Genomic DNA, 24,970 nt, shown 5'->3' on the forward strand with positions numbered 1-24,970 from the left:
AATCCGGTTCTTGCTAAGTAGTTTTCTTTAAATTCCTTGACTAAGTTACCTTAACATGTATAGTTATTATGTTTAGCCTAAAATCGCATGTCTACGTGTTTTAATCTTTACTTGCAATATGTATAACATGCTTAGTTAAATTCTGTTTTCCTTGATTTTGTGTTCAGTCTTTAACTATAGAATTCCTTGCTATAAATTCGTTGTTCCATCCTGTTAAATTCGTCGTTCCACGTCAAAACCAAGAATTGCACTTCAAAACCAAATTAATCAACTTTTGAACTTCAAACTTCCAACTATCTCCGAACGTGACAAATCATACTTAGACAACTCGGAAAGATGTCAAATTTTACGCACAAGTCACAAATCACTATACGAACCTATTCCAATGCTTGGAATCCCTAACGGACATCGATAACACTAAAGTCTACTTCAAATCAAACTAAAAAAAACTCTAAAACCTTCAAGACGCCAACTTCCAACAATAAGCGCCAAAACGCTCCCGGTCCACCCAAAACTCAATCCGAACATACGCCCAGGTCTAAAATCATCATACGAACCTATTGAGACTTTCAAATCTCGATTCTGAGGTCGTTTACCTAAAGTGTTGACTCAAGTCAAACTTGGCCACTTTAGGCCACTATTATGCCGAATTCAACCTGAACCCTTCCAACATGCGTACTCGGGTTATATTTTAATAGTGGATAATATGGGTGGTTAACTGTTTTCTTTGAACCATTTTGTCACCCCTGGTCTTATATCTGAAATTTATTTCTCCGTCTCCCGTCCCTTCACCACAACATAACTTCCACAGCCACTTATCTATGATAGTTTCTTCAGGAGAACATCACCGGCCTTCATCTTCAAAACCACTTCAGAACTTCAAAATCATAGAAAGGGAATTATTATTTTTTTCTCTTCTTTAGCCATGACGTAGTTTGACTGTGCCCAAGAGGAATTTTTTTGGGCATTTTGAGTTGTTATGAAGCTGCGTTTCTGTGGCAGTGTAGCTAGATGGTAAATTTATATGCTACTTTAAATAATTAGAGATTAAATAATAATAATAGTAATAGTAATAGTAATAGTAATAGTAATAGTAATAGTAATAGTAATAATAATAATAATAATAATAATAATAATAATAATAATAGTAACAAACTAAGAAAGCAAAAAGTCAAAGTAGAAGTTATGCTTGAAAGTTTGGCTCAACCATCTCATCTCCCCTCCGTTAAGTGACTAAGGGCATTCTGCATTGCATAGCCAAACTTCTAATGAAGGGTAAAATTAGACCTTTTCGCAAAATACAAGGACAAATTTAGATCCTTTTCTCCTTTTTATTTATTTATTTACTTATTTAAATTAATTTTAAGCAAAATAGATTGAACTTCGTCCAACAATTATCATCATTTTGAGCATCGCAACTGAAATACCCATTAAAAAGGCAAAATGAGAGTTGCAAAGCACCTTAATAAAACCTGTCCAAAAGGTAAATAAGTCATGGACTGCAAGACAACTATGCAAGATTGAGGCAAAGGTACGATAAATTTAAGCAAAAATTGCAAGCTAGCTGATAGTCATCATACAAGAACATACTTTAATCAACTGGAGATTCATCGGATAGCAAAATTTTCTATCTCAACGTATTCTAAAAGACTAATCATCACCTTGAGATTCATGAACAACAAAATTTTCTTTCTTCAAATATCCTGTTAATAAGAATTAATGATTACAAAAACTATATTGTACACCCACCTCGAGGAGAAAAAAGAAGGGGAAAAAAGGAAGAAAAGGTAACGAATTGAATTGAAACTATTGAAATAAAGCAACAAACGGAGGGGAGGTAAAAGGGAAGATGAACAGAACCACCTATGTAAACAAAGTGACAACATCTCTACGATATCCACGAACTATCAAGAGCCTAGGTACATTTTCAACCAACAGGTCCATGTATTCCATGTAGAAGAATGCTGGATGATTGGCAGGAGGAGGAGGTAGACTTACAAACACAACTGCAGCCATCCTCGAGTATTTTAGAATTGTCGAATTCAGCTTCAAAGTGGTGTAGAGGAATTTCTCGACTTGTTGCTCGTTGACAACCACTGGCTTTCCATCAGCCATCAAAGGAGTCTTGTCCCTCTGCGCTCTCTCTTTCATCTCTCCCAGATAACTAGCTATTCTGCGCTGAGCAGCACTAAATGCTTCAATGGATTCTTGCTGCTCCCCTTGGCCTTCCCATGACTTCATGGAAATGACAATCACTTCAGCTTGCATCCGGAGGTCATAAAGAAACTTTTTTACATCAGCCTTGAGTCCCTCTGCATCAGAATCTTCCTCGGCAATGCAGAATACCTGAATCTTACAGCCCTCAAAGCTCTCTTTTGTGAGAAGCAGTTGAGAGAGCAGCAGCATAAGACCACCATCTCTCACTATCCAGTATAAATCAATGGTACCATACTGTCTTTGATACTCATTAGGCCATTCATCGAGACCCTTCACTATAACTACTGCCTTGTTTGCAACAATGCAGTCGTTTATTATTCCAACAAAGGTAGCAGGAATTTCAGTTAAATTTTCACGCCGCCATATCTCAGGGTACCGCATAACAATTATGTTTGGCTTGAGATTCCCAAGGCCCATAGTCTGAACAATGCCTCTAAAGCCCTCTGACATGTTGGGAGCAACAACTATTTCTGCTACACCTTCACATTGCTTGTAATCGATATACGTGCTTAGCTGCCTGCAAGCTGTCTTGGCATCCTCAGCACGTTCATGATAGTCTCCATCTATAATAGAAATAAAGATGGACATTCCTCTTCCTTTTTTCTTCATACAGTTGGCAAAGTCTGCAAGCTTAGGATGGCAAGGTACATTTTCTGGAAGCTTGCCCCACGGACGACAAAATATGAGAGGGATAGGGTACCAATTTTTGGGATGTACCTGACTTGCTGCATGCACAATTGGATGTTTATTGCAGGTCATTTTGGAGGTCTACAGCCAATATATAAGATCACACAGTATAACCTTTCATTCTTCAGAAAATCAAAGTTATTGCCAAGCCAAGAATAAAGATGCAAATTCTAAAGGATGACGATTCTACTATATGATGCCTAGTGAACAGGAGAAAACATATAATCCCGTGTTTCTCTGTGCTTCAAATTATTACTTATTTTACTAATGCTTATATTGCAATGAAATAAGCGAATTATACTTCAAGGTTCATATTTCCATTACACCCATCCTTTGCAGCAATACGATTACAAACTATTTACATGGTTACAGACAACTTGCTGAAAGATAACTCAATTAGATCCATTTAAAAATTGAAACTTCACTTAAGTTTGATCTCATGATTACACAAAAATATATTTCATGATGCCAAAAACAATAACTGAAAATCCTACTAGGACCAACCAAATAACTAAATTGAACTTTTTGATTGAGCTAGAAATTAACTGGAGTGCGCTCCACTAATTAGCTAAATAAAATTTGTATGACCACCAAACAAGTTTCAGTTAGCTTCGAAAACTTCCAGAATAGTTCTCATCACCTCCAAACAAGATTTGTCATCCATGTTTGAAATAGAACAAGAGGAGTCAGAATTATAACTCAAATTCAGCAGCTTCTATCTTCCCTTTGTTTTTCTTATCCAGTTTGTACGGCTAATTTACCAGAAATTTAGCCGGGGTAACAAAGCCAATAGAATGGATAAGTTAACTTTTAATAGGTATAAGAATATTTAAGGACCCATTTGAATTCCAACATCAAAACGATAATCCTCACATAAAACTCAAATTGTTAATACAACATTCAGTTACCATCTTCATTTTCTACACAAATTATCCCACAATCTATGTACTATTTCATGTGTAGAATGTGAAATAAGATTATTTCTACCTGGATAAAAGTACCTAATATGGAAAAATGCCCTCAAAGTTAAAGAAATTGGCTTAATTTAAAGAAACATGCCATGCTATAAACAAATAAAAATTAAAATCTTCTTTATAATAAAAACAAAAACATAATTATACTATATAGGACGATTTCATATAGAAAGAATACTTAATAACTTTGATTTAAAACGAAAGTTTATTCAAATGAAATTTGCACATTTATACTAATTAGTAAAGCTAATTCTTGACTTTGGTATCACAATCCTTCAAGGTAAAAACAAGAAGTGGGGCTAAGGAGTACGTTGTCGAAAATAAATGTAAGAGAAAATTTTGAGACAATCCATAGGAGTGTTTGATATCGCGAAAAATGCTTTTCGACGAAAATGGTTTCCTTGACGAAATCATTTTCCCCATGTTTGATTATTTCAAATTGTTGAAAATTTTATTTCCAAAGAAACTATTTTCCACCAAAAAAGTAATTTTCTTGATGAAATCATTTTTCCATATTTGGTTTTCTTGGATTGTGGAATATGCTATCTCCAAAAAAAAATTATTTTCACCAAAAGGGTATATTCCTCGTTGAAATTCTTTTGTCATGTTTGGTTACCTTGAATAGTTGAAAATGTTATCTCCAAAGAAATTTTCCATCGACAAAAAAAGAAAAGAAAATAACTTTCATTGCTTATGGGGGGACATGATTTTCCTTATAAATGTCACAACTCTTATTTGATACTACTCATTTCAACCAAAACGTAGACATTGTAGTCACTTGGTAATATTCAAAACATCACAAAAGCACTATTATCATACCCCTATCCAGAAGCAGAGAAGATAATGGTCATCAATGTTGCCGAAATTCCAACACACTTACGGTGTCTTGACTTGTTTAAGAAGATTTGGGACATATATGGGAGGATGTGAGGATGTATTTTGCAGTGTGTTCGACACGTCCAGGGTCAGGATCCACGTGAATAGTGGGGGAAGAATTTCAGCATCGACGGTGGTTGAAGACGGAGAACGAGGGTACAGAGTTTGCATGTACCCAAGTTTTGCACAATGGTTATATAGGAGAAGAGGGCCGGCGGAGATAGGGAGGACAAGATGAAAGGAAGAGGGGAGAAGGTGGTGGTAGAAGGAAAAAGGAGCTGGGAAAGAGTTGGAAAGAGGCGAAAGGGAGAAATGGGGCTAGAGTGATGTTACCGCTGGATCCCATGGCAGCAGTGTCAATTACGACTAATGGGAAGGCAGTTGACATAGAGGAATTCTATTTTGCTAGGATCCTCAGACCTACTAACAACCAGAGTCGACACAACACGACAACAGTACCAGATTGACAGGGATGAAACTGCCATAGGGGGATTCTATGTAAGGAAAACTTTCCTGACAGGCTAGTCTATCCGGTTCCTCCTCCTCCTCCCAGAGGAACCCGCAGATAGACTAGTATGTGTGAAGTAGCCGTCAAATTCAGACGGCGAAGAGCGAAAGTCCCAAAGTTAGGAATTATCTGCATTATACTAATGGAGATAGAAATGATGCATTTGGAAGGAGAGTGCCGGAATATGAGAAGTTCTCAGCAAGCGGAGATGCTGGAGATTATCTTTACTGGACCATTTTCAATTTGTGCTTGTCATTCTTGTGCAGCGATCATGTTAATCGTCTTTGTATCGTTCCAATTTTATCAGAAGTCTCCTAAGGGATTACAGGGGATTATCTTTTTGTAGGATAAGCGAAAGATGGATATTATAGAGTTCAAAATAGGAATGAATTCCATTGCATCACGATTTAAGAATTCAAGAAGCAGCATATTGAGTGGGGTTTGGAGGAGTATATGTGCTAACGGAAAGGATCAATGACAGCTCCAAAAAGTCTGAGAGGTTCATAATACAATATGGCGGTAATTTTGATACAATAAGGGTCCTGAAGGATAAAGAAAGCAGTTTATACTAGGGAAACGCAGAAGTTTTCTGTATTCATTAGCAATTATCAACTTGTTGATCATCTTTTGACAAATATAAAACTCACATGGTCCAAGGGGAGGACTGCAAAAATCAAAATTCACATTGTCCAAGAGGGAGGAATCAAGACCCAAATCGAAACTAGATAAATTTATAATCTCAACTACATGGGAGGGATTGAAATAAGACATGCTTCAAACGCCCTTGCCTAGACTTGCATCCGCGCACTTGCCATAATGTTACCAAAGCAGATTGAGAAGTATCCGGACACCAATCAGATTTAAAAGAAATGTGGTTAAGAGCAACAAACTTCGGCAAAAGAGTGAGGCAACATAAAAATGAAATCTTTCTGAATGAATATGGCAGTCAACCATCTGATGCACTTTTTCAGAATAAAAATGTCTATGCAAGGCACTGACATGCAAATAAGTGTTGCAGAACAGTAAGTAAGGTTAATGGTGTAAGAAACAAATGAACTATAATAAGAAATTAATACATTCTTCAATTGTAATACCCAAAAGAAAAGCAACATAAGATCCAAAAAGAAAAAAGAAAAATATGTTTGCACATAGACAAATGCAGATAAATCACCAGTCACAATTGAAGAAACTGTGATCTTGCAAAGGCAATCCTAAATTATATTTCTCTCTCTCAACATTTAAACAATTATAGAATACACATAAGAGGAGCAATCAGATGTTTTAAGACAAGGAACGGACAGTAAAAAAGGTCTGATTTATGTTGTTTGCCAAGAAATGTAAATGAATAAACAAATACATAAATAGACAAATACATACCTCCCAAAGATCGTAAACTACGAAGAGCAAGCTGAAAATATGCACTCTTGAAACCATCACCCCAGTCTCCTGCTTTCCCCTTGATACTCACATAATAATAGATGAGGCTTGCTAAGGCTAGTGATACCACAGTGAATGCCCAAGAAATCAAAAACATGATCACTGAAAAGGAACAGCAGAAAGAGAACATCAATTACTCTGAAATGCAGGAAGAGATCAAATGATTGAAAAACTTAAGAGTCTATTAAGGTTAGGTAAATAATATGGTTTGCACCCTTGCTTAGCCAAGACCCTAAGTAGATCACAGGAAGTGCTACATAGGATAGAACCTTGTGCATAGTATCTTTACCATAGTCTTGCTATTTTCTATTGTTTGTTTTTTGGGCAGGGGAGGGAGTGGTCTAAAATGCGACTCCTTTAGGGCCAAGATGAGATGATAAAGATTGGACTCATTAGCAGTGCTGAACCATTACCACTATTCAGGCAACGAAAGAGGTCATCCTACATCTGGACATCAGTACTTTCATAAACCAAAATTCTCACTCTTCCCAATATTAGAGAAAAAAAAATTACTATTTAATGTGATTGTCTACACTGGAAAGGAATCCTAGAAAGAAAAAAGAACAAGCCTCACCAAACAGTAGTAATGGCACGTTTGGTTATAGTCATCTATCCCATTGCCAACTTACGTAATAAAGATGTCAAGGAGTTAGCCAAGCAAGATTGGCATGTCGAAACATAAAAAACAACCAGGAGCACATTTCCACAAGGTAAATCCTTCTTTGTTCCTGGTAATCTTTTTAAACCTTTATTTTTTCTTCTCTTGAACTGATTTCTTTTTAGATTAAGCAAAAAATTTGAGTACATATTTGCAAATCTTATATTGCCAAATAATTGTAATTCATTCTTAGTTATCTTCTTATTTTTTTTAATTATAGTTTCTATGAAGACACAATAAAAATCAAAGAGAATACATTCAACCCTTCAACCTATCAAATTAGAATTGGTAACAACGGCCTAAAGTAGCTGAATATTGTTAAGTCCCAAAGTGGTTGAGGGAATGGGATGTAGTCTTCTTATATGATATTGGACAATCCTTCCCTCATCAGCTAGCTTTTGGGGTTGGGTTAGGCCCAAGGTCCATTTCTTCACAGTGTATCGGAACCAGACCCATTGATCCCTGTTGTTGTGTTTCTCAATGTTGGACCCCATGTTATGTTATTCATGCTCCAATTGTTCAATCCTGGGTTGAGTTAGGCCAAGATCCATTTCTTCACAAATATAAAATCAGACTAACGAAAAACTACCCGGAAAAATGTTACCAAACTCTGTCAGAAATAGGCAAAAGAATTTGTGGCACGTATTTGGAGATGCAATATATTGATAATTAAAGGTCCTCAGGTCAAACAACGGAAGTTTCAAACTCCTCGACACTCACTCATCTGTAACGGTTGCACCAAGATGATGGTTTTCTTGGCAAGATAAAGCAATATGAAGTGAATATTATGATGAACATAGAAAATTTGTTTATTACCAGCCGTATCAAGTATCAACTAAAACAGAGAGATAAAACCAGTTGTCCAACAGCAAAAAGCAGAAGAAAATACCTATACAAAGTAATGCTCCAACAAGAGAGAAACTCCAGTGGTGGAATTTCCACCGAGGTCGCCAGCTGGGAGCATCCAACAGATCTAGAAGGAAGCAGGATAAGTTCACACCAGCATAGCATAGGAGGTAAAACATTGTTATAGTTGGTGAAATAAGATCCAGATTCCCAATTACAACACATCCAATACAGATGAAGGCAGTGAAGAAAGTAGCCACATGAGGCTCACTTCCATCTACCACTTTAAAATAGTTGAGAACTGGTAGAATATCATCATTTGCAATCGCAGCAAGGAGACGTGGTGCACCAGTCAAGCTTTGAAGGGCTGCCCCCAATGTTGAAAGGATGATACCGATATAAACAATTGCTGGAAATGGCCAAGCAATTGTAGCAGTCAACAACCTGGACGAAAACATTAGTCAGGCACTGTAAATAGATTATGAAATACCATTTAATATAATGAAATAATCTCTTTCATACAAAGTTATTGGCTTGTGGGTCAAATAAAAGTCATTAGTCTAGTATCATTAAAAAATTTTTTTTTTTGGGGGGGGGGGGGGGGGGGGGGGTGAGGAGTAATTACCATGTTTGAAGTAAGTACCCAAAATGGAGTTGACTTGTGCCATTTAATTAACTTTTCTCATGATAATAATTGATAAAAAGGAGGAAAAGAACTATCCTCAACATCAAAACGAACAAGACCAATACAACAAATTCTTGCAATAACATGGCATATCTATTGATGAGTTATCACAGATTGACCTTAGAACTAGGCACCACAAGGAAAAGGAACGCTGGTCCATCCCAAACTCGCAATATGTTGGATTCAAGGAAGGAGAGGGGGGAAGACTGGTAGACTTTATCTATTCTTCCCTTTGGTAATATTAAAAGGGAAGTAAAAGAGATTTTGCTTCTCCTTCTCCCCAGTTTTTGGAAAGTTGAAGATAAATTCAGGAGGGTTACACCCTTCCACTTTTACTTCCACTCCTCTTTCACTTCCTAAACAAATGGACACATTTATCCTTCCTCATTTGCTTTCCCACCTCGAACCTTACCTCTACAACCCCACCCACAAAAAAAACAGAGTATAACACCAAATACAGAGAAGTATAGGTCTTAATGAACCACATCCAGATCCAGCCACGTAACTGAAATATGAAATAAATAAAGAGCGTTCTTCATTATTCCACAGAATCAACTTTCCGAAAAGGAAGTCTTGGGAGTTGGTATTCTTGATCTTTTGCTACATACAGTTTGTTGACCCACGGCACCACCACCTACTCAAAATTTGGGAAGTAATTGTTGTACATCAACATACTTGAGTCTAAATTTACAAAGCATGCCACTCAGACCACTGTATTTCATTTAGAAACAAGACAGTAATGAGAAACATCATAAGAGCATTGTAATTTAGATGTACCTGTCAGTCAGGAGCTTATCTCGAGTTGCAACGGACCCAAAGAATAGCACTGAAACTAGATATAAACCGCTAGTTGTCAAAGTTGCTGCTAATGTCCCAACAGGAATCGAACGTTGAGTATCCTTTAGTGACGCTGAACGGTTTGAACCTGCCATGATTCCAGTCACAGCTGGAAAAAAGAGACCTACCAATGCACTTACATGGAGAAACAAACAAATGTTAAGACCCAACTTAACACACTTGAACTTATGCATCACGAAGTAAAAGGCAAGGCAGAAAGAAGAATGGACTTATTACTGGCAAAAGTATCATGCATAATGGAAAAATATCATGCATAATGAATAAGCACGCATGAGAAAGAGAGAGAGAAGCAAGCAAATATTTGCATGTCTTACTTGAAATTCCAGTATATTTTTCCATTAGGATCTGGAATTCCAGCATTATTAGTCCTCTGATAAGCAGGACCCCAGTTCTCCTTGAAAGATTCCGAACTCAACCCCGTGAACGCAACTGTATCATGCATAGCAACACAAAGTAATGAGAACGCCATTATATATTCAAACAAAAAGAAATTATGTTTAACTATAAATCAATATAAAGTTTCATGAGCAGTTTGCATACTAAGATGGAAGCTATAGCCTATACCTCTGCTTCCTCTTAAAATGATCATGAAGTAAAGCATCGAGAACTTTTAAATTTTCTCTCTCAGAAAATTATGACAATAGTATCCACCCCATAAAGCAAATAAAGAAATTAGCAAATGAAGATCCAGGCCTTCATTTTAGAAAGCCTAGTTCCTCCATTCCCTTTGCATGTCCTTGTTTTTATCTAGTTACTCCACTTGGAAAGGAGCACTACATGCTTTCACAATTGAACAGGAAATCTGCCTCAATTTGAACAATTAGTTGGGACATACTCAAAAGTGTGCAAAGTTGTAACCAGGATATACAAGAAAGCAAATGTAATATCCTGCCGCACATGTGCTTTAAGTATCGTTGAGGCAACGTTTTGAACTCCGGGGATGAGAAATTAAGTAACTGCGAGAAAAATAATCTTTTTTTCCTTTCTTTTGATTTCTTACAAGAAAAAAGAATGATATGTACCTTTTTTCCAACTTGGAAGATAATGGCACAATAAATGCGCTCTTCTAAGATTAGATTGACAATAAGAATTTGGTCAATTATGTTCTTGAACTTTTTACTTTTTCAAACATGCATAAAGAGTGAGTGAGGTGCATGAAGTAGCAGTAATAAATTAGTAATAATAACAACAACAATAACAACAGCAACAACAAAAACAACAACAACAACAATAACAATAAAGATAATGATAATAATAATAATAATAATAATAATAATAATAATAATAATGAAAAATAAGTTTAGTTAGTGGCCAAATTGCAAAAGGAACCTTAGTATTACTTTACTTAGTGTGAAGGACTTCTAGAAACCCTAAATCTAGTTGCCTTAGCTAGTTAGAACAAGGGGAACTTTCAAACCAGAAACCTCACATTAGATTCTCACTAAGTTTCTTCGACACGGCAATTTAGGTGCCGCACCCGTGTCGACATGATACTAGTATGGGTTTGGGTATGGGATCCATACCGGATATGGTCAAACTATTTTGGGTACTTTGACCATGACAGACGGAAAAATCCCAGACGAAAAACAATTTGATTCCACAAATCAGAACCAAAACTAGGGTAAATTTGAAGAAAATAGCATACCTTATCTAGGAAATCAATCCTCTACTTATCTACAACTTGAGAATAAAAATGAAATCCCCACTTTACAAGCTATACGTAAGTAGTCCACAAAATTTCTCATAATTTAGAGATATTCTTCTTTTTTGAATTATTTTTAGTCGGATCCCCGCACCCGTATCCGTCCGAGGATCCATATCCCCGAATCTTAGAATTTACATCTTGAAGGATCTGACCTCTAGATCTGCACCCGTGTCCGAGCAGCTTAGGATTCTCATCATATACTTCACTGCCCACCTTAGGTCCACTCACTAGATAATTCATTGCCCACTTAGCTAACTCCTTGCCTACTCTTTAGCTCTTAAAGCATTCAAATTTGCTGAGAAGACCACAAATAATTTCTTCAGGTTTTTGTTAGAAGCAAGTTGTGAGATCGAGTATTAACAATGTAGATCTACCATGAGTAGTAACTTTCCTGTATTTGTATTTGGCGTTTTCCAGTAACTAGCATCATTTTACTAAAGTGTGCATGTTTATATAAACAAAAATGAGATTTCAAATTATCAAGTATGATCAAGATAACGCCCAAGTCCATTATGGCCTACCGCAACGTTACATGTGCGGGAACAGGTAAATGCTTGTGTTGACATGCTTTTGGCTTCAGCATATGAATTGGTAGCTACATTGAAACTATACTTAGATATAATGCATATTCTAATTTATTCAATTTATTTGGGAAAGAATGATTTAACTATTACACAATGTTGTAAAATAAATTATTTGTGATCCTTCACATTAAACTTCAGAACAGAGCAATGGGCTGCATAAATTATTTGTTCTGGGAGGATAATTGGTCATGAAATGACTGTCTAGTGGTGATGTTCCCTGATCTACATGGTTTGAGTCTACAACAGGGGGCCACTTTACAGGAGTTTTGGTCCACACACGGATGGAATCCAACTTTCAGAAGATTACTTCAAGATTGGGAAATACCAAGGATAACAGAGTTTTTTAGTACGTTAGAACAGAGCAATGGGCTGCATGAGGGAGATGATACACTTAGATGGCAAAGCCATTGTAGTGGCAACTATACAGTTAGCTCAGCTTACAAAGATCTAAACCAGGTAGGATCTCAGCTCACATTTATGCCGGGGAAACATATCTGGAAAGTCAAAGTGCCATACAAGGTGGCCTGTTTCACTTGGTTAGTAGCAAGAGAAGCTGTTTTGACTCAGGATAATCTCATAAGGAGGGGAGATTCCAACCCTGTTCAAAATGCTACTTGTATGGGCAGGAAGCAGAGATAATCAACCATCTGTTTTACATTGTAGAATTACTAGCCAGGCTAGCCAGCTATGGGACTTATTCATTAAAATCAGAGGAATCAGATGGATAATGCCTGGAAGAACCTCTGATGTGTGACATGCTGGAACAAAGGAGGAAACTGTACAATGAACAAAGACAGATGGAAAATTGTCCCAGCAAGCATTTGGTGGACAATATGGAAGGAGAGGAATTCAAGATGTTTTGAAGATAGAAGCAGCCCTTTACAGAAAATCAAGATGAATTGTATACTTCTTTTCAGTTTTTGGTGTAAATCTGAATCCATAGAGGATCCGAGGCAATTCTAGATGTGTTAGATTCCTTGTAAGAAGAACAAGGACTTTTGGTTTTTTTTCTCTTTCTCTTCTTATGAACTGATGTAACCTTCTCATTTTGGCTTCCAGCACAATCTTTGTGCTGATGATTTATATATGCATGTTACCATTTAAAAAAAATATTGAGATTATGTAACGTACTCCAGAAGTAAAGGCAGAATTAGTAAGAATTTAATAGCAAAGTATTGTAATGTACTCAAGACTTTGAAACTAAATTAGAAAGTTTGTTGATCAAACGAATTTGTACAATCAGTTACAAGCTTGGGAATCAATACATCAATTTCTAAACCGAACTACCTAATTCAATGGATAAGAAGAATTAAGAAGAAGATGAGAGCAGAAGAAGGAGAAGAGAAGAGACGAGAAGGGAGCGAAGAGAGATAGACAGAGAGAGAAGCAGAAGATACTGAAATGGATTATAATTTTGAATATCCCTATTCAACGTTTTCCTCTATCTATATATGGGTAAGTTCCCATAAATAAGAGTTGATTAACACACGTGAGAACAAGCCCGACATGTGACCTCCTTCGATAACAAATGCCCGATCATAACAATCCTTCCCGCTTGAAATTGACCTTGTCCTCAAGGTCATTATTGAACCATGATGACAGAAGTTTCTAGTGATTATAAACTGAAGAGATTTCCTCAAGACTTTGCTCCCATTTGGAGTGCTTTTCATATTATTGTTGCTTTGTCTGAAATGGCAGTGAACTACTGGAGTCAAGCCATGACAAGGATAATCGATTGCAGCAACCAAATTGATACCAAGAAAATGTTTCCTTCCAGAATGACTCCTCCTAATGGACAAGAACAACAGCAACATTGAATAACCTTGTAAACTGGTAGTATCCCAACCTTCAATACTGATAGTTCCACTTGTGATAAACAGACCTGCTAAGTAGTTGGCACTTGAACTTCCAACAACTACAATAAGTTTTATTGTCAATGGATGCAATACAACTTTAGCATTTACGAAAAAAAGTTGAATTCCTTCCTTGAATTCTTCAACTGCAGGAAACAACTCTCCACAACCTTTAGCAGTTGCTGGTTTGTTTGCACTTTTAATATTTTCGGGCAGTCCAGGGGTTTTTAAGGTCCTAAGTATGTCCGGAAAGTCATTACTAAGAATGTTCAAGACACCAAGTATGTAATGAAATTCATCATTACGTAGTAAATTGCCAACAACAGTTATTCCTCTTGGCTCGTAATTCATTGCCCAAGTGTTCAGGTATGTAATTAGCAGTAGATTATCCAACCAAGTGATGACTCTAGGCATTGTGCAACTAAGAATGGAAACAAACTGTAGTGAATGAAGTTGTTTCAGCACAATCCATTTCTCCCAATGCAAGTTAGTTTTATTGTTGGATTTAAGTACACCTGACCAGTATGTCGCAACCACTCTCTTATCCACAAGAACCACCTCAATAAATCCAAAAACAACACATGGAACATTGGCTCTAACACCTTGATAAAGTGATTTAGAAATTTTTTCCCAATCAATTATTATAGTAAATGAACTCAATGAATTCTTATACTTCACTGCTACTCTTGAAGACATGCCTAGACTTTTATGTGATGTATCATTTGAGCAATAGTTCCAACCAACACCAACAGTGATACTCCATCCTGGCAGAAAGTTGGCTAAGAAATTAGCTTGTAAATTGATGTTTGTCCAGTAAACACCAACAACCCCGTTAAGCCGCTTCACAATCCGCTTGTTTGTAATCTTCTCACAATTAGCCAATTGTATTTCTGCGTAATCCAGATAATACATAAACATAGAAAATGAGGTATCAACTTTAATTTTGACTCCATTATACAGCTCCTTCAATTGATTCAGCGAGTTGAACGTTATCCGCGCAATACAACTTAGTATCATTAATTGTGAGCAAGTACCCAATAACGAGAGGAAACTAGACTCATCAAGCTTCATATAGCTAACATCAAACATGGTAAATGTATTACCTCCTGGATCAAAAGCGACAATAGTTTCATCATTTTTCTCTTTAGGGCCATATGATAGGGAGTTACTAACCCGTAGAAACAAACATGAAACATGTGTTGCATCTAATTTGAGCAATTCATCAAACAGCTTGAGTGCATCATTTGAGTCATAACTCCTACTAAATAGATTACTAGTGATTATGCACTTAAAGTTCTTTGCACATCGTCCCACTTTATTGGGCTTACCAAAAAGAGATTCCAGATCATTGCTAATAGAAGATCATTGCACAATTTCGACATATTCGTTCGGCCCATTTAACTTCCCAGCGATTTCAAGTGTAGAAGATTTTCTGACAGAGGTTTCTCCAAGTTTAAAGAGTTCTACCATAGGTTCGTTAGGCACATAAATTGATCTTAAGATACCGTCACTTGATGGAACCTCTTGATCACCAGATTCTCCAACTTCTATTTCCTTTCCTGCACTTTCTTGATCTTTTTTAAGAACGTGATAATCAGTTCCCTTATCTTCCACACTAATTCCAAGCATCTCCAAGATTTTGTCCAGTTTCTGGTTTAGTCCATCCAATTCTTTACCCAATTTATCAAAGCTTGCCCCCATTCTAACCCCAGCCGACTGAATTGTCTTTCCTCATATACGGTTTCTTCTGACATGGCTGCCAACTCCACAAGGTGCCAAGATTAGGCTCTGATACCAATTGTAATGTACTCCAGAAGTAAAGGCAGAATTAGTAAGAATTTAATAGCAAAGTATTGTAATGTACTCAAGACTTTGAAACTAAATTGGAAAGTTTATTGATCAAACGAATTTGTACAATCAGTTACAAGCTTGGGAATCAATACATCAATTTCTAAACCGAACTACCTAATTCAATGGATAAGAAGAATTAAGAAGAAGATGAGAGCAGAAGAAGGAGAAGAGAAGAGACGAGAAGGGAGCGAAGAGAGAGACAGAGAGAGAAGCAGAAGATACTGAAATGGATTATAATTTTGAATATCCCTATTCAACGTTTTCCTCTATCTATATATGGGTAAGTTCCCATAAATAAGAGTTGATTGACACACGTGAGAACAAGCCCGACACGTGACCTCCTCCTTCGATGACAAATGCGTTTCGAGATATTACGCTTTTCTGTTAAACTATAAGCTTAAGATGAGAAAGTAAATTTTCGGAGAAAGCTCAAAATATTCGAGTTGATATTGTCTCCTTGTAACGTGTCATCACATAACGTTACACTCGTGGCAGCATTAGTTTTTTTTGGTAAGATAAAAGTATTTATTAAGCTGGTAAAAGGTACAATGTGACAGCATTAGATTAGGAGCCAGATTTAGATTGTGCAAGTACTACTGGCTAACAAGGGTGGTATCAAACTCCCTAAAATAATGTACACACGATGCGCATGGATACCTAATTAATCAGGTTGAATTCAAACCTCTGTAACAGCATTCATGGTAAGCATGGTTTTCAGATTCTGATAATCTTGTATGTGGGTGTGTAGATTGACGATATTAAGATAATTTATGCATATACTCGCTATAAATTTAGATAAGAGATGGGCAGTATATACACAACATCAGACAGCAGTTTGTTTACAGATATAGAAGATTATATTTGTACTTAATCTCATATAAAGATGATAGCATATGATTTATTTTATAAACTTCGTGTCCCAACAATTATGGATATTATCTATTCACTGGGTTAGTGGACTCACCACTCACTTATCATCTTACAGAGTGAAAGGTAGATCTGGTAGCTTAGGAGTAGCAGCTACCATTCCAGACTGTTGGTCAACCCATTGTTCCATCGTGGGTCCTTAGCTACAGTTTATTTAATGATGCTTTTGACAATTTTCAGTTGTAAGAGTTGAGAACTCATAGTCAGCTTCATGAACTCTGTATTAGCATTTTGGTTGTGTTTAGTTGAACTACAAATCTTGTCAGATTATGGACGATATAGGACTTATGGGTTATTTCTAGTTATATAAAGTGTGATTTATTCAGTTTTCTGCCTATTCTATGCATGTCTAGTTACAGTAAGAAGCTCAGATATGGCTGGTTCGCTTGGTGGACAGGCCCACCAAGTGCCAGTCAAGACTCCTGGTTTGCAGTTGTGGCAGCATAGTAACCTCTTTAATCAGGACAACGATATACATTATTCAACGCAATGAAGCACGTCCTACGAGTAGTATTCATCAAACCTAACTGTAAATTTAGAATGTCCTAAACGAAGGACGAAGGAAACTAAATACATCAAGGAAATAGTAAGGGCCACCATGAAGCGATATAAAATGCTGAAAATTGCAGATGTTGACTTATCAAATTCAGATTGACTATGAAGTGGAGGTTAGCATCTGGAGTCCTGTGTGACAATAGAGTGCCACCAATACTCAAAGGTAAGTTCTATAAAGCGGTGGTTAGACCGGCCATGATGTATGGGGCTAAGTGTTGGGCTGTTAAGAACTCACATATTCAGAAGATGAAAGTAACAGAAATGAGGATGTTGAGGTGGATGTGCGGGCACACTAGGATAGATAAGATTAGGAACGATGATATTCGGGAGAAGGTGCATGTGGCTCTCATTGATGACAAAATGCGGGAAGCGAGGCTCAGATGGTTCGGGCATGTTAAGAGGAGAAGCTCAGATGCTCCGGTAAGGAGGTGTGAGCTGCTGGTTGTGGAGGGCACGAGAAGACGTAGAGGGCGGCCTAAAAAGTATTGGGGAGAGGTGATCAGGCAGGATATGGCGAGGCTTCAGATTTCCAAGGACATGACACTTGATAGAAGATGTGGAGGTCGAGTATTAGAATTGTAGGTTAGGAGGTAGTTGAGTCTTGCCTTACTTCGTACCTTTGTGAGACTAGTCTGGTAGGGTTTTTGTCTAAGACAACTAGTGGCAACGTTGTGTCTTACTATTTCGCTTTTCAGTGCATGACCTATTTACTAGCTATCGCTTTTGCTTTGCTTTGCATCTTTCTTCTGAATTTCATGTTGTTCCTATTTTTCCTATGACTTCTATGGTGATACTAATATTGTCTCCTTTTGTCCTTTTGTTTTCTTAAGCCGGGGGTCTTTCGGAAGCAGCCTCTCTACCCCTTCGGGGTAGGGGTAAGGCCTGCGTACACACTACCCTTCCCAGACCCCACTAGTCGGATTTTACTGGGTTGTGGTTGTTGTTGTTGTTGTTGTTGTTGTTGTTGTATTACCTACTCGTCAGCAATAGCAATAAGCCACCACTCTTCTCAAGGGCCAGAACCATATGAATTGGTTGACAGCTTTCTACTAAGAAAGAGTGACAAGGGAAAACCTTACACCATCAAGCAAGCATTTTTTCTTATATATATTTTAATTTTAAGTGTGTAATATACTATGTCTAAGCAGCAGAACACTTTGCAAAGCTTTCAAAAAATTAAAGAAAGGAAGGCATAAACAACATAAACCTGCTGGACGATCATGCCTTGCCAAAAGGATGCCAGAGAATATGCAGATCAATGAGAATACAACAGGTACAAGGAATGCCGGTGCGACACGATTAATCATTTTTACACCACCAAAAACTATGAAGCAGAGAAGAATAGTCACGACAATCCCATAAATTTGCAGATCATGCAAACTTGGCCTTGTAATGGGCTCCGCAATAGCTGTACCATTAACTTTTGTGACAGTTTCTGCATATACGACAGAGTAAAATTCAGCAATACAAATGAAGTTGACAAAATAGTGTATTACCTAGTAAAGAATCAACCAAAAAGTACTCATTGAATGTATGAAGCATAAAGCCAAGGAAGAGAGCAGATGATCATCAAACATTCAAACTTGCCTATACAAGTAGACCCAAAAAAGAATTACCCCTATAAAAGAAGGCAAGATCCAAGGAGCACTCATAGCAAAAACATGATCTGCAGTCTTCTCGAAACACTAAATTCTAACCAATAAATCGAGTGCGACAATCTCACTCAAGAAATACCTTTAAAAATACCAGCAGCTGGTACAGCATTTAAGAAGGTTTCCACAGCTCCCAATACATACCTAGAAGACAGGCATGTCACAGCAGAGAGCATCAACTCAAACTGTTATAGATAGTGATAAAAGCATTGTAACCTCATTTGCTAGTGTCAAATGATGAAAGCGATGTAGCCTCCTCTGCTACATTGGCCAAGTGAGTAAGTCATAGTATAAAAGGTCAGGTTGTATACTCACATTGCTCCAGCAACTGCATTTCCCAGAAAAAAACACAGCCCAATGCTAACACCAACTTCTGGACCCAAAGCACGACCAATGAGATAGTAAGGTCCTCCACCCTAATTTAGAGGAAACAAATCAAGGAAATTATTGACCATCTAAGTTACTGGGAAATAAAGAAAGTGCATGTGTCTAATACAGGAAAGCAAAATAGAGAAGCTATCTCTTTTATCTTCATTTACATTCTATCTAACGATCAAATTCCTCTTCACCTTCATGGCACCATTGGTAGCAATAGCACTTAATGATATTGTGGTCAGGAAAGTACAAGATCCACAGAAAGCAACCAGCAACAACGACTCACCAATCCCAGCCATACCAACAATCCTACAGAGTAGAAGGAAACAGAGCAAATATATCACAGCATGTCAAATGGAAAAGAATATCATGTGACTAACACAAATAGATCAATTGATCAACACTCCCACCCAGTGTATCAGCACTCCCACCCAGTGCATCTTCCCCTTTCCTCCTTTTATACTCCTTCCTCCTATATTCATATTTCATAGATCTTTTATCTTCCTCCTTTCAAAGATTACACTACCTAAGAAGTGCTGTATCAGGAGAATGCCAGAGATAGAAGGAAGATCAGCTCACCTTGAGTATCTCACAGAACCATTGTGAAATATCAATACCAAAACATAGTTCTGACGTGAGTAGATCACTTAATTATACTATAGGAATCATTCTGCTTTATAATTTACCCCCTCAACATAACAATTAGTGTGGGGTACTTATAAAACCCAGGAGTTACAAACAGAATGCCGAAGTATTGGAAATGGGAGGAAGTTATTCACATCCAGAATGTTGACCAGTGTCTTTAAAATACAAGTTTAAGGAACCGAAACTTGATCACCTTTTGATAGCTAAAGTATTATAAGACTTGACCACAAAACAATTCCCAAGAGAACACGTAATAGATTGGATATGATGCAACTTACCAAGAAAATCTAATATAATAGATGATTCCCATAATATTTTGCAAGCATGGCACGAAGACTCCCATCAATGTCCCAGACTTGACAGCAGTAGGCTTCAACAATATTCACAAAAAAGAGACTATTAAAAAAGCATTCAAAGCTTCATTGATCAACCCATCATTACAGAATTAAATTCAGTACTACATGCAAGCTGCAAGTTATGAATTTATGATCTATGTCTAAACATTTCAAATCTGAAAAGTGCATGTTCTGATGAATGCACAAGTGAAGGTCCATACTTGTGAGAATTTAATAATAAAACAAGAGAAGAAGTAGGAGAAACCAAACAGGTAATTGGAGAAGTATAATACAATATCCACCGAACACTCTTCCATGCTGATCAGAAATAAAACTCAGTAGACAAACTTCAAAAATGAAGTTGGAAAAGAAGCGGAGAAATGAAGGGGAGAGAAGAGGACAGCCCTGAACTGTTGATATTTGTATTTCAGGTAGCCAGTTAAGAATACATGAACACTCACTCTACCACATATTGGATAATTAGTAACATAACTACTCAATCAGATTTATCTTTTATCTTGCATGTAGCTTATGTGTAAAACTGAGATAGTGAGTAAAGCAAATTCATCGACACCAACAACAAAAATTTTACTGAGGATCTCTCATGCTTTAACCTTTTGAATATTCTGTTTATACTCTATCTACTTTTGTCTCAATTAGGAATGGTGTAAGAGGCTGAAGCTTAGTTTAAAAGTAAATATGAACGCCCAATGAAGATTTATCAAGAATATTAGTCAACAATATATTGACTTACTATGCATTTACTTTAAACTAAGCTTTTCTACACTTTTGTCTTCTTATAACCTTCAGTCTACCCTTTAGCCACCTTCTTTCCCACTGTTCACAGTTTATTCAAAGATCCAAAAAATATTTTTTTTTAACCACACCCCATTGGCCTCCCCCAAAAGAGACCAAGGAACGCATAAAAGAGGATAACCAAAATAAGGAATGATTCTCCAAAGAAAGGAGAATCCCATGAGAGAATCTCCACTGATAGCACGTTCCATGTTTGGATTAAAAGAAAAGAGAATGATATTTCCCTCTTTTAGTTAGGAGGTAAAAGTTAGAGAGGATAAAAATGGAGTATGCTACCCATCCACGTCAACTTTTTCCGTCTCACAAGAAATGAACAGAAAGGTGCACGTCTTTTGCTTCTCTTCCAGCTGTACAAAAACCACCATAGATAGGTTAAATAATTAATTTATGGAAATAGAGTAATACGTTTTCCTCCCCCTTTCTCTTCAGTCTTCCCCTCCATTAAACCAAACCATATTGTTAATGGGGCATGACATGATGACATGAAACTTTTAAGGAAATAGAACGGATGATTAAGAACCTATCACAGTACCCTGGACCGCTCAAGGGTGATAGATACATCCCCACCATCTCTTGGACTAGGTGGCGCTTGAATTTGATCCCCTGTCATGCTGAAATAGCAAGATTGATTAGAACCATAATACTATTCATGCATCAAAAACTGAAAAGGAAAGTTGAAGTTCAAGATGAAATCAAAGCTAAACCAACCAATCAACCACGCCTCAATCTGGAACAAGTTGGTGTCGTGTTCATTAATTTATTTAATTGACAAGATAGAAGGTTTGTAGGAAAGAAGTAAATAAAATGAAAAGGACCACAGAATGTTTACCTCTTACCTCTTGAGACCCAGAATATTTACAAGAGAATCAAAGCCAAAGAGCTCCAGTTTGGATTCTTTCTGAGGACCGTTGACGCTGTGATTTGGCATTGAACCTTCTATTTCTTCAGAAGCCACATCTGGCTGCATACTCACTTTCACTTTCCTGATAAATTGGGTAAATCAGAATAAAGCATAAAATGATAATACAAGAGACAAAATTTCTTTAAAGCATGAACTGAAAACAAAATCCTTAAAAAAGAATGTTGGACTTTCCAATAAATCCAACTTTGAGTTACTAAGTGTTGAAGTGTGTGGACATCTCCTCCAAAAGTTTAAATTGTTAAAAAGAGCACATTTTTGTTTACTTAATTATTCTCTTCAACACACCCCTGATTCTTTTTCATGGCCAAGTACGTCGGAACTCCCTTTGATAATGAATGGCTGGTGAGACTCAAACCCAAGACCACAATGTGATACTACATGTTGAAGTGTGTGACCATCTCATTTAAAAGCTTAAGCTGCTAGAGAGAGCACACTATTATTTACTTAATTATAAGAATTCTAAGAACGAAAAATGGGACGAAAAGGTCGACAGCTTAATTTCAGTAACTCACCCACAAGAGTAAAAATATCTGTTTAAATCATGGGTAAATCCACAACCACAATATCTATTAATTGTAAAGATTTTGAGAGACCGAAAAGTAAGCATCTCATTCGGGAAAGAAATAAAAGTTTAAATGTTTCCCCATTTACTAACCAAAAGAAAGTGGTAAGGACTAATAAATAATCATTCATCCAATAGGTTGAAAAGCACTACTCAGACAAACAGATTTCGCTCAGCAGGAGACAAAATCTTTTTTCCAGGAGAGTCTAACATCTCTATAAAACCATGTAGTTTCCCCGACATGATAAAGCATCATCTACCAGTTTCAGTATGGAGAGAACTTTAAGCCTCGGGAAGTCCACTCTAAGAATTTAGCAGAAGAAAACATCAACATAGTTCCTCCAAATGCACAGCGAAGCTTAAAACTCTCCTCTCTCCTCAACCCCCCCCCCCCGAAAAAAAACCACAGAGGTTAGAGACAACTTACAGCACCATATATCCCTTTTTTCCAGCAAAAGTGCATAATCATGACACGCACTTCGAAGCTTCACTTTTATCCCCCACAAAATGCCTCTAAGATACCTACACTTTCTCCTTCTCAAACTCAATTCTCACAATTTCTCCTTTACCAAATCCAGTTTCTCAAAATTTGTTGAACAATCGCCCAATCTTTAGACGTCTCATAATTCATACTCAATAAGTTTGCCAGCATCCCATACAGTTCCTCTTACATGACTCTTCCAATTATCTCTATATATAAATAGAAAGGCTTCTCAGGACTCGACATCTACCATGAAGAACAAGCTTAATTATCAAACTTTCGTCAACTTTTGAAGCCTCAACGAAATTCCTCATAGCATTGAAGGTATTCTCTAGACTCGAATGCCTACTTCTACTTAATAAATTCGCTCGACATTCATCCGGAAACGACATTCAAATCATAAACCTTCCAAGGCAGCTTACATGTTTTCTTTGAACTGTGACATGTCAAATTATATTTATTCCCTCAATTCAAACAAGAAAATTAGCATAACAAAGAAAAGAACAACTTAAGCTCAAAGCTACACCAAGAAATAAGCCTACATCAAAAGTTGTCCCATTTCCCTAAGTTCCTTTTTCTGTCAACCCTCTAGCGGATACCATTTCCTTGTAGATCACACAGACCCTCATGTGAGGAACTATAAACCTCAAGGAAGCGGCCCAACAGTCTGAAGAGTTAGATTAAAAACCTGGAACGAGGTTCCAAAAGCCACACGAGGTGAATTCTTTTCATTTACCTAAACCTTGGTAGGCGGAATTATCTGGTACTAATGTAGACGGAATGCAGCAGGTACCCAACTGACTAGTCGAGATACGTAGTCTAGACGCGCACAAACTAACATCATCACAGAAATTATCTGAAAAAACTATATTTTTATACAATAGAACCCCGGAGCTAACAAGTGCATAATGGATTTGTAATATAAATGTAAGCTGGTCCGAACACCATGATTAACAACCTATGTTTGAGACAATAAATTTACTAAAAATCTGAGAGAGAAAAGACAGAGTAGTACTTGAGATCTTGTCTAGAGGATCGAGGATCAATGGAGGACATCTCCAAAACGGCCCGATCATTATCGTGCGCCACCACCGGACTGTACTTGCGTCCACCCCTACTACTACCTGGTGCGAACTCATTCTCATCCGCACCCTCAATTTCTCCTCCACCGTCCATTTCCTCCTTATCACGATTTGAATGCATGGAATTCGCACAATGTGAAATGCAAAATGCCCCCAATTGCACGAAATTTAAATGAAATGATTCAGATCTGATTCCACGTAGATAGGGATCTGACAATTCAAATAACAGGGGTTGAATATTAGTATTTGTATTGAAGATGACAGATAAGGCGGGCGGGTTTCTTTGAACAGAGAAAAGGGGTAGGGGAAAAAAGTGTGTTTAGTTTCCTTAATGGAGCAGTAGCTATTTTTTAACAGGGTTTGTTAATGTTAGTTCACACGCAAATTGGAAAACGCGTGCGATGTACGCGCCTCAAGGACCCAAACCTCGCCTCACCCGGCGCACCTGTTAGAGGGGGGTTTTGGAAGGCACGAGGGTTTTTGCTCCTTTTTTTTTTGGATAGTGAAACTTGAAACTCTCATGAGCAATGAACGAGCCAAAAATTCAAGGCCAAATACGTAAAAAGACCCTTAAACTCATCACAATTTTTCACTCATTGGCCACTCAGTGTATATATAAAATGTACTTATTAAACACTTCACGAACAATCAGCAAATAAAATTAAACGCGTGATTATCAAACGCACTGACATGGCAAAGTGTCAAATAAAACTATGACACATCGCTGGCTAACATAAACTCACGCGTTTTGATTTTGATAATCACGCATTTTATTTTGTTTGTTGATTGTTCGTGAAGTGTTTAATCGGTACATTTTACATAGACATTGAGTGGCCAATAGGTGAAAATTTGGGACAAGTTTAAGGGTCTGCTTATGTA

General features: G+C 37.2%; 1 protein-coding gene and 1 non-coding gene across 4 annotated transcripts; both read right to left on the minus strand.

Moving 5' to 3' along the window:
• Positions 1 to 1,674: 1,674 nt before the first annotated feature.
• On the minus strand, positions 1,675 to 24,430 carry LOC107809824 (cation-chloride cotransporter 1). Of its 3 annotated transcripts, none has more exons than XM_016634516.2 (13): positions 24,025 to 24,430; positions 21,881 to 22,027; positions 21,577 to 21,655; positions 20,172 to 20,263; positions 19,443 to 19,557; positions 19,189 to 19,289; positions 18,956 to 19,017; positions 18,429 to 18,656; positions 10,061 to 10,175; positions 9,666 to 9,860; positions 8,247 to 8,647; positions 6,640 to 6,801; positions 1,675 to 2,942 (listed from the first exon to the last, which is right to left on the minus strand). In XM_016634516.2, exons 1-13 carry the CDS (start codon positions 24,210 to 24,212, stop codon positions 1,864 to 1,866), a joined length of 2,964 nt encoding a protein of 987 aa, XP_016490002.1. In that variant the 5' UTR covers positions 24,213 to 24,430; the 3' UTR covers positions 1,675 to 1,863. The 3 variants fall into 3 exon arrangements, with proteins under 3 accessions (XP_016490002.1, XP_016490003.1, XP_016490005.1); XM_016634517.2 differs by having other exon boundaries at positions 21,874 to 22,027; positions 24,025 to 24,421; XM_016634519.2 differs by lacking the exons at positions 21,881 to 22,027; positions 24,025 to 24,430 and having other exon boundaries at positions 21,565 to 21,583.
• On the minus strand, positions 5,483 to 5,585 carry LOC142179734 (U6 spliceosomal RNA). Its single transcript, XR_012708273.1, has one exon. It is a non-coding gene; the product is annotated as a U6 spliceosomal RNA (small nuclear RNA).
• Positions 24,431 to 24,970: the final 540 nt, after the last annotated feature.

The sequence above is a fragment of the Nicotiana tabacum genome, chromosome 3 (assembly GCF_000715075.1).
Source record: "Nicotiana tabacum cultivar K326 chromosome 3, ASM71507v2, whole genome shotgun sequence".
Lineage (NCBI taxonomy): Eukaryota > Viridiplantae > Streptophyta > Magnoliopsida > Solanales > Solanaceae > Nicotiana > Nicotiana tabacum.